This window comes from Nicotiana tabacum, chromosome 10, assembly GCF_000715075.1.
Source record: "Nicotiana tabacum cultivar K326 chromosome 10, ASM71507v2, whole genome shotgun sequence".
In the NCBI taxonomy this organism is placed as follows: Eukaryota; Viridiplantae; Streptophyta; class Magnoliopsida; order Solanales; family Solanaceae; genus Nicotiana; species Nicotiana tabacum.
In genome coordinates this window covers 95,523,879-95,534,297 of record NC_134089.1, presented here as the reverse complement: position 1 = coordinate 95,534,297, position 10,419 = coordinate 95,523,879, and the positions used below count along the sequence as shown (strand labels likewise).

General features: G+C 39.9%; 1 protein-coding gene across 1 annotated transcript; it reads right to left on the bottom strand.

Moving 5' to 3' along the window:
• Positions 1 to 241: 241 nt before the first annotated feature.
• LOC107792711 (uncharacterized) lies at positions 242 to 7,305 on the bottom strand. Its single transcript, XM_016614945.2, has 9 exons — positions 6,750 to 7,305; positions 5,758 to 5,803; positions 5,594 to 5,672; positions 5,455 to 5,500; positions 5,252 to 5,350; positions 3,277 to 3,345; positions 2,867 to 3,200; positions 2,492 to 2,637; positions 242 to 2,418 (listed from the first exon to the last, which is right to left on the bottom strand). Exons 1-9 carry the CDS (start codon positions 7,203 to 7,205, stop codon positions 958 to 960), a joined length of 2,736 nt encoding a protein of 911 aa, XP_016470431.2. The 5' UTR covers positions 7,206 to 7,305; the 3' UTR covers positions 242 to 957.
• Between the last annotated feature and the right edge of the window lie 3,114 nt (positions 7,306 to 10,419).

Here is a 10,419-nt window from a genome sequence, read left to right as displayed (position 1 = left end):
TATACCGGGATTATTTTCCCTTAATAATGGTAACCAAACATGTCCACGTTAGTACTCTTTTTTCTTATGGACAATATCGGGATGTATTCTTTTTAGCTCGAAGGAAATGGGGAAGAAACTGATGACTGGTATTGATACAAACATTAGTATATACGAGGCAAGAAGAATTGCCAGAAAACCTGCATTTTTTGGGAGCAAGTGCACGTGTGCAAGTTGCTGCACATCTTTCACATAATGAAGATCCTTGAAAATCATCGATATTATCATATAATTCCTCAAGCACTAACAAAATTTTTTGATATATGACAAAAAGAATATCAACTCCTTTCCATTTCTCTGAATATTACGCCATCACATGTAGATGACAACCCGCTGATCTAAGTAGGACAATGAGGTAGACATACAATGATTGAAGCGAATAGCAAAAACTCCAAAAACTAGTCCCATCTTGCCCCAATTTACAATGAATCAAAAGCGTTTCTATCAGTAAATCACCATATAGCAACCCTGCTGGAAGGAACTACTATTATTAGCGTAATATACTTCCTGCTTTCAGCTATCTAAATCGCAAGTCAGTGATTGACAAGAAACCAAGCGAACCAACTTGTGACCTGGGCAGTGATCCATCCTCTTGTTGTGCCTGCTGCCTATCCTAAACCTGAACTAGTTCTATTGCCTTTTCCTCCAACTGAATATGATCATCACTACCTAGGAGCATCTATAAAAATGAAGCAGCTGACTCCGATTGTTGAGTTGCTAGTTTAGACATCTCACGAAATGAGACCCGATCAGAGCCTTCAGCAATTATGGACAGATGCTAGTGATTTGCGGATGCAGTGGTGTGCCCTGAAACAAAAATTCAAACAAGCCCAGCCAGAATATCAGAAAGCTCGTGTGGCTATGAACCATTAATAGGTTCAGCCCCCCTCCCATTTTTTTCTAAGAAGTTGCCCAGTCTCATAATTGCAAGGCCAGATCTGGCTGCTGAGAATCAACCAAAACAGTCGAAGATGGCCGGCCAGGAGACCCAGATGACTGAAAACTAATGTTTAGGTCAGGGGGGAGGGAATCCTGCTTCTGCCTTAGCTGTGCTGGTTGATTAAAACTCTGCCAGGGAGATTGCACCTGGAACCTAGACAAGTCAGCAGGTACTGATTGAGGGAAAATCATTGGGCGATTTTGGAATTGAGCTTCATTGCCCACTCTCACATGATGAGGCACGAAGGCATGAAGTGGAGTACTGTTCTTCTCAGCCTGAAAGTGCAATGCAGATGCAGAAAGTTCACTCCGAACTCGTGAAGTTTGTTGCTGGACATTGCGAGAAGGGTTATACAGTGAATCAGCAGAAATATGACTATTCTGCAGGTTTGCTGTTTCCACGCCTTGTCTGAAACCTCCTGCCCCAACTGACATCCATGCTCGGGCAGCAGTGGCAGCGGCATTTACTGAATCGTCTTTCCTCAAAGATTGAGTCACAGGGGAAATCAGAGAAGTATCAACACGGGACTGGCTCAAAGAGTTCTGTTGATTTTGAGCCTTTTCGGCCATCATTCTCATCAATTGAACAGGGTCGCTCAGGCCCTGCTCCTGTTCTTGGTGAAAGAAACCTGCAACTTTTCTCACAGTTGGAACGCTATCAGCAGTTAAATGCGCCATTGATGTAGTGCCTGAGTTGTTATTCACGGCTCTCCCATTGGGCAGTCCTCCAACAGCAGTTCCATTCATGGCCGGTTGCTTAAAAGGCCCAGACGGAAATGGGTTCCTCGGACTTGCCCCAGTAGACCTTGATCCAGGTATTTCAGCAGTACCGGTAACTTGACTCTTTCTGGTAATTTCAGAATTCCTTGGATTGGCTGAGGACGGAGAATTTAACTCAACCTGCTTCTGCAACTTTTTATCAGGTTCAGTGAAATTCCTGGATTGTAAATCTGGATGCTGGTATCTGGGGCTAGTACAAACCGGAGGTTTCTTTCCAGAAGAAGAAAGAAAAGATGGCCTTCTTTCTAGATTAACCTCCCTAGGAGATTGCTCCTTCGTGGGAATTAACATATTCAAGCCGCTCTCGGTGAGCTTACTGCTAGTTGAACCAAAATATGGTGATTTTCCTTCTAACGTCGGCCTTGAAAGAGGTTTATCTTTTGGAGCAACTGGGTCCTGAGATGCTTTCTCATTCTTTTGAGCTCCAAAAGAGTGTACAGACTTGGAGAAGAATGGAGGTTCCTTTATGGTATAGTTCTCCAGCACCAATACTGGGGTTGGAAGTGGCTCGTATTCCCCAACCCACCCACGGCCAAACTTGAACCCAGAAGGTAATGCCTGTTCAATTTTCTGGGATGCAACTCGCCATGCAACAGGCCCCAGAGTTGCAGCAAATCGGGCAAGGCTCCTAGCATATGCATGATCAGTGTAAAGCCCAACCTAAACAGACACAGGAAAATTACATAAGGAAACAATAACCAAATGGAAATAAAACTTGTTATGTGATACACACAGTGACCAGCTGCTTGCTTTCTTCCTCGAAAGTTGAAAATATGGATTCGGTGCAGGAAACTGGTTGCGTGGATATGTTGTAGCTTGCACGGCGGTTCTCATCATACACAATTGATTTCCTTCCAAGTCTGGATAGAGGACCCTTCCCTGCAACAAGTTAAGAGGAGAAATTTAAAGAGCAACTAACACATGCAAAAAGAACAAAAAGAAGGAAAAGGATGAGAAGGGAATATATCAGCTAGTTACACTTAATTAAGTCAAGCACAAAATCTCAACAGCTAAAAGAGAAATGCAGGACACAAAGCAGGAGAGACCATGTAGCTAAGCAAATATGAACATCTTGATTCTGTTGAAAACCAATAAAAAATTCTGGTACCTGATAGTGGTTCTTCTGCCTTGTCTACATTGTGATCAATCAGTGAAAAATTTCCTTCAGCAAGCAACTCAACACCATAAGGTTTCTCTGGTACTCCAGGAAGGGAAGTGCTGTTATGATTTTGGTTATCTCCAGCTGTGGCGAGAGTGGCACCCGATGAGAAATCGGAGCCAACAGTTTCTTGGAACATCGGGAGCACCGGCTTCTTTATCTGCTTCCTGACAACAGACCCATATTTTGTCTTCTGGTCTACCTTGACATCCTTTTCGGAGCGGTCATAATTAAGTCTCAACTTCTCAAATTTCTTTGTAGCCAACTCTAGGATGGTACGTGCCTTGCCAAAATAGTTGCACGATAAGCTTTATAGGTTCAAAATGGAAGGGTGACTAAGATGAGATTGCAAAAACTACCTGTTTATAGTAGATAGTATCTGGTGCATTGTACTGCATTGCGTTTGAACAAATGAGGAAAACATCACTCTGAAATGGAACAATTACAGTTCGATTATTCAGGGATATCAAGCTAATAGCAGTGCCTACTGGATTTTGTGCTAACAAAGCTGAAAAACCTTAAAAAGGAAACACTGACAATTATACTTCAAAAAAAAAAATGACAATTGGACTTCAACATCCTCATGGGTACGGTCACACACAGAAGACTAGCTTTATTTTTTGAGAAAGAGAAGACTAGCTTTATGACTTCTCATATCATCAAAGAAAAGAAGAGAAAAGAATGAACAGCAACTGAAGAAGTCCCTTGAACTCATGTCTCTTAAAGTGACACATTGTATGTCCCTGATAAGCGCTTATATCCAACAAAGTGACATTCTATATCCCTCTTCCTCCTTTTATTTTTCATGCCTAAAAGAGACAAAAGCAAAGTTATAATCTATATATCCTCGTCCTCCTTTAACAGAATTAAAATAAGTTAAAAAGGTTTCTGTCTGACCTAAAAAAGCAAACACCTTGAGATGGGCTCGTTACTACATCAATATACTGCTTGAAGCATCCGAAACGGTAGATAAGCAGTGTGACTAAGTAAAGCACGCACATTTATGCAATGGATGGCAAAACACCTAAAGCGGGAAAAGGCTTCAGACTACATAGAGGACACAATGATGATGTCAGCAATTCCTGCCTCCCTAACACTTGGTTTGAATTCTTTTATTTACCTAGTCTCCAAAGTTGAAGTACTCAAATTTCAGAATCTTTCCTCAACTTGCTGAGAATACCAACTGATTTTATTCTTCTTCTTTTTTTGGGCAAAGGAAAAAAGAGATAAAACTGAATTAGGCATCCGATAACCAAAAACAGGCTCATGGGGATACACCAGTTAACCCCTTCCTGATTCTCTTCATCCCAAAAAACAGAAAACCACAGGCTTCCATTACACAAAACTCATTAAGAGAAATAGATGCATTATATCAGTAAAATCCAATATGGCTCCTCATAATAGAATAGAAGACTAGAGGCCGTAGATAAAACGCGTTCGCAGTATGCAAGTATGCGACATCTTGCAAGATAAACTTTAGCTTGACATTAATATTCTTTAATAGTTTTCCTCTTTAATTCCTTTTTCCCAATTGAATAGTTTTCACAACAGAGATACAAGGACGAACTTCTCCACCCATCACGGTATAAGATCCATCTCGAGTAAACGCAACTGCACTCCTCTTTCATTTCCTCACATTCAGAAAATCACCAGTACCAAATAATATCTGTGTTTTTTAGGAGATGGAGCAATGTAGTGACTAAGCTAAAAACAGTTCAAATTTCAACCACCGACGGTATCATGAACAGCCAAAGCTACACAGATTCTCAAAACCACTAGTGATGAATAGCACAGCACCATATAAACACAAAACTTCTAACTCTTCACAACCACATAAATTGAGCTATAAGTAGAATCAACAGGGCATAATCAACATCTTTCTCCTTACTCAAAAAAAAAAAGTAAAACCCCCTAGTTATAACCGTGCAAAAGCAAACACTGGAAACTTGTTTTTGTGATCTACAAGAAAAGACCCAAGCATAACATTATATCCAGAAGATAAATATACAATGCCGAGTTCAGAGTTCAGCCAATTGCTGCATGTCCAGTAATAAGAAGTGTAGAAGAAAACAATGCAATAAAAAAGGTCAACTGAGGGACCAATGTGATTCTACTAATAATGGCTGGTCAAAGGCCAAAAACATATTAAGATAAAAAAGAAGAAAAGCTTCAGAATTGAAGGGAAGCTAAATCAGCTATTTTGGAGTGCCAGTGTCTTTGTTCGCTACCACTGGAATTCCGGAAGACGCAACAAAATACAGAAAACCAATGCACTTCCCTTCGTTCCAAGCACAAAAATAAGAAGAATACAGTGGTTTAGTTGAAGAGGTTCACCTCAAATTGCTCCAAAGTGGCATATGATCCATTTCCCAACTTGTTCCTGACAGTGGCAAAATCCATGGGATTCTCAATCACCTCATGGTAATCAGGAAGCTGCCCAGAAATCAAGAAAACACTTAACAGATTCTCTTTAATTTTATTGTCATTCTTCCCTAATAAGACTTCTGAACGAAAAACTAACCCTCCAAGAGACATACCTCTTCAGGGTCAACAGGTTCCGCATAAACACCGTATATGTCTTTCCTGTCACAAAGAAATTAAAGAAACTAAACATTACAAGGGTTACTCGCTGAACGACCAGAAAAATTTCCATTTTCCTAACAATTTAAAACCTACTTCTGTAGCTTGTCCAGAATCAATTCCAATGTCTTCTTGTCTGGCAACGGGATTCCAAAAGGTGGTTCCGATGGTGTCCCTGCTCAACCGCATTGTACATGTCAATAATGGGAATAAGGATCAAACATTAAATGTCTCCATTTCTGAAAAATCAGAAACTATACCTGGAGGAGAGTCGACACCTTTTGCCTCTCCATTCCTTCCTCCAGCCTATCAAAATCCATCAGTAGACTTAAACCTCCATAAACATAATCTTAAAAATACTAAAGCAGAGAATCACACTACAATCAAGCAATTACACCTCAATCCAAATGAATCCTCTATACTTGTTCTGCTCTATAAGGGTCCGTTTTTCTCAAGATTTTATTTCAAATATTGAACTATACTTGGAGATTATTTCACAAGTGCTTGTTCTACAATCTGGTCGATTATTTCAACCCCATACTTAGAAAATTTGAAAAACAGGTTTGAGGAGTATTTCAAGTGAAATAGCAATAATTTCCACTGACAAAACTGCAACTTCTTTTCCAAGAAAAATTCATATCCAAACACAACTGCAACTTCCAAATACCCATTCCAACTCAACTTCAAATACTCTTTTTTTTAAAATTAAAAAAAATCATGTCCAAACGCCTACTTTTCTCCTCAAAATATTAGACTGCAGAAATCCCGAAGCAAATTAAAAGACTCGTGATTAAAACCAAACAACTAAAATTTAAAGCAAAATTATGACACACGAAGGAAAATGGCGTCTGCTAGACAGAGACAGAAACAAGGGAGACAAAGAGAGAGAGAAAGAGAGTATTGGTGTTTATGTTGTGTATTTGGAGTAATAGAGAGAGAAAGAGAGAGGAGAGAGAGAGAGAGAAGGGTGGGAGCGTGAGCAGATTCTGTGGGGGTTAGTTTTTTGACAGTTGACCCGACAGTTATATATCAATTCCCCCTCCCCGACACAGATTTACACACATATAGAGTGAGTGAGTGCCTATATGGAAAGAGAGAGAAACAAACAAGTGCGTGAGTGATTTACAAGTCTTCTGGTCCAATTACAAAAAATCTCAGTGAACTAAACTCAGCTGAGCTGGACTTTCTACTTTCTTCCCTCCTTTACCTCTCAATTTTCAATCACGAACAACACTTCACAGTTCACACTTACCTCATCATCATTTTCAATTTCAATTTCATTTTCATTTTCAATTTCATCGTCATTTTCTTCTTCTTCGTCATCGTCGCCGTTAATTTTCCTCTTCTTAGAGGGCTTCCGTCCTTCGTCATCGTCGGAGGAGGATGCCGACGTGGCAGGTCCTTGCCGAGTCCGACTCGGAGTTGACTCAGCAGCGCCGCCTTCATCGCTCTGCTGCAGCTTGAGTAACAGTTTCAGCTTCTTCTCCCTCCCTCTCTCATCCTCGTCGTCGTCCAAAAAGTACTCGTCGTCGTCCAGGTAGTCGTCGATGCTTAAGGCGTACCTGACATTCCGTCGCCGGCCGCTCCGCCGGAGTTCTCTCTCCTTCTTCGCTGATTCCGACGCCTCAACGGCGGCTTCGGCGTTCCGGCGAGCGAGATCTGCCTTTGATGGACGTCCTTTCTTCTTCGTTTTCACGATCTGCCCCATCTTTTTCGGGGTTCTTCCTATTTCTCTCTCTACAATTTCTCTCTCTCTCCAAGTCTCTATATTCTCTCTCTTCTTTTACTCCACTACATTATTTCTCCGTGAGGGGAGTGCTTTGGCTTTTTTCGAGTCGCTTTTGTGGTCCGAACCTGAGTCCAAGCCTGAGGCTTTGGTGGGGTCTTTACCGAGGGTTTTCAAACCTTTAAAATTAACGTTGAATACTTCTTTCCCCTTTGTGCATTAAACGCCGTTAGTGACTGGGAATGACGGCGTTAAGTGCTGCCCGTTGCCCGCTGAGTTCGCGTGTCCAAATGTGTGCCTCTGGTTACGTCAAATCATGCATACTTCTGATTGAGCGCGTGAATATCACCTTCCCGATTGGATCATATGCCAATCTTGTCATTTCGTGAACTCGCGTGAACAAATGCTTTTTTTATTTTTTGTGTTCAGCGTCCAGTTGTCCAAACCAAAATCCAGAATAGGTTTGAATAGATTATTGATGCCAACAGCCCGCCCAGCCTCATTCATTGCACTTTGTTTATTTTGTGAACTTACGTGAAATTTAGATTATCTTGTTCAACAACATAATTAATAAGAGAGATGAGAGAAGATTCCAATTTGAACTCATGATATTGCAATATGAGTATTGAGCTTTTTATGCTCAATTTTAACTACATGTACAGTTTCAATTATATAAATTCATGGGAACAACTCATTTCCTTTTGGGAATTGGGTATTTGAAGAGTCGTCACCTAACGGATTATGGTGCGTTAGGGCACCCAGAGTAATTAACTCATGTAACTAGTTTGCATTATCGAAGATTAGGGTAAGGGCTCGAAATAACCTTGACGGGAAGGTGTTAGACACCCCTCGCGGTCCACAATGGTGGGTCTCGGCCGAACTTAAACTATGTGAATTAGTCATTTTAACAAGTAAGCAGTTTAACACATATTTGCAAATAAAGGTAATTTTACAGTTTAAGTATATATATGATCAAGGAAATTCATTTAATGAAAGTAAGAGGGGTTTGGACAACTTACGCATGCATATGTAAAGGAAAGGAAGTTTAGAGAATCTAAACACATATGTGAATCGGGAAAGGGAAGTCCTAAGTTGATTAGCCTACATGATCATACCCATGCAATGCCCGGTAATCACTCCTCGATGAGGGGCTACACGTGACATTAGCGCGCAGGTCATCATATCCTTTTACTATCCATTACCCTCCCCTTAGCGGTTATATAAGCGAGTTTAATTAACGACCCATAAGTGTGTTGTTACCCGTCCCTTCCTTATGGTCTTAGAGGAATTTAGGACCTTTAAATCTGGACAGTTCTAGACAACCTAAGGTATTAAAAAGGTAAAAATCTAGGCGACAAGTAAATAACATGTAGGACAAGCAAATAGGGACAAACAGTTAGAAGGCTCATATTTACCTCTGCACTTATATAGGCAAACAAACAGCACGTCTAAAACACAGACTGTGAAGAAGTTTAGAAATCCTAAGAACATGATATCTAGATGAATGTTACAGATTCAGGATATGCATAAAGAAAGTGGCAGAATCCTAACCATTTTGCCTATTAGTTTTATAGCATGTTAAGCTTAAGTAGTTTAACACAATCAAACGCAATTTCTAGTTTATATAGAGACTGATAACCTAAGGCCTGCATAGGTGGGGAGACTGTTTGCAATCACAATTACAGGAGATGATTAACAGTTTAAGAAATTATTCAAACTACAAACATGCTATTCTAGATGACATAGATTATAGGCGTTATTTTTATTTTAAGACATAATGTATATGTGTGAGGTTGCTTAACCCTTTTCATAGCCAACAATATATTTAGTCGAAATGGACATGTTCAATGAAATGCAAATAGAGTTCCTAAATACATGATATCTAATGCATACAGGAATGCCAGCCTTATTACGACAAGATTATTAGCCTAGGAGCAGGATCTTTAAGTGACAATACTTGTGCAAGATTAAAGCATGGGATACGTGACATATAGTATGTTGAAGCAATAAGTACAAATACCCTAAGAACATGTTATCTAATGCACAAGTTCAACAGGGTTTAAATGCAAACAGACATAACAATCCTAGAACATGGCTTCTAACACAGATTTGCAGAATATAAATCCTATAGCATGTTTTCTACCCATTTTTACCTACAATACCATACAACCACCCTCCCTTTTCACTAGTCGCCCCAATATCTGTTTACAATTAATTATTACAGACCAATGATTGAATAAATTACATAAATAAAATATAAATTAAGTTATATGGAGCCTGAAGTAGATCCAAAGCAAATCGTGGTGTACCAGGCCTTCGGTAGTCTCAAATGCCTAAGATTCATTGCCACATTTGTATCCAGGTGTATCAGAGTTTCCTAAGGACCTTAAGGATATCGGGCAGTGCTCGCACCCAGACTTTCTCAAACAAAGACTGATTATATGCAGTGTGGAAGAGTTAGTCCTGATATGCCAGAGTTCAGAGAGATCTCAAGGACCTCTAAGCAGTACACATACCAGAGGGGCAAGACTTAACAACCTAAGAATAAGTGAGAGTGCTTGACATGATTTGAAAAGAGTTTTGACAAACAGTATAGAGAAGAATCTTAGAGGTGCAAAAATTTTCTGAAAATCAGAGCTAGTTTGGTGGTAAAATAGCTGGAGAGAAGTATAGAAAATACTTTGAAATTAGAACACAAGTCACAGAACAAACAGCTTCAGAAACAACTTTGGCAAACAGATTCAACATATGGAAAGAGGGGTTGGGGATACATAGAATACACCTTAGTGTATAAGCAAACAGATGCACAGACTTCTCAAGAATTTGTAGAATTGATAAGTTAGTTACAAAAATTACAGCAAAGACATGTCGAGGACACGTAGACCTTGGACATGACTAAACACACAACTAGAGTTACCTTGAAGGGCTAGATGACTTAACAAGATCTCATTAGTAAAGCAGAGTAGGCAAGACTTAAATAAACAGACTAGACAAGCACCACACAAACACTCATAGTTTAGAGATACTACTCACATATAGAACAAGCAGAGTTCAGACATGCTGGGTGAGACAGTAGACAGACAATGTAGTTTGGACATGCTAAGGAGCAAACAAGATGCATGCAATTACCACAAGACAGGATTGGACATGCTAAACAAAATAGTAATCTGATCATTATGAGTAAATAAACTAGTCA

What these genes read in the sequence shown, in the direction of transcription:
- LOC107792711 (XM_016614945.2), bottom strand. Translation starts at nt 7,205, where the DNA reads ATGGGGCAGATCGTGAAAACGAAGAAGAAAGGACGTCCATCAAAGGCA. An exon ending in ATTCTGGACAAGCTACAGAA is followed by an intron (nt 5,501 to 5,593) that starts GTAGGTTTTAAA and finishes TCTTTGTGACAG; the next exon opens with GAAAGACATATACGGTGTTT. An exon ending in CCACTTTGGAGCAATTTGAG is followed by an intron (nt 3,346 to 5,251) that starts GTGAACCTCTTC and finishes GTTCCATTTCAG; the next exon opens with AGTGATGTTTTCCTCATTTG.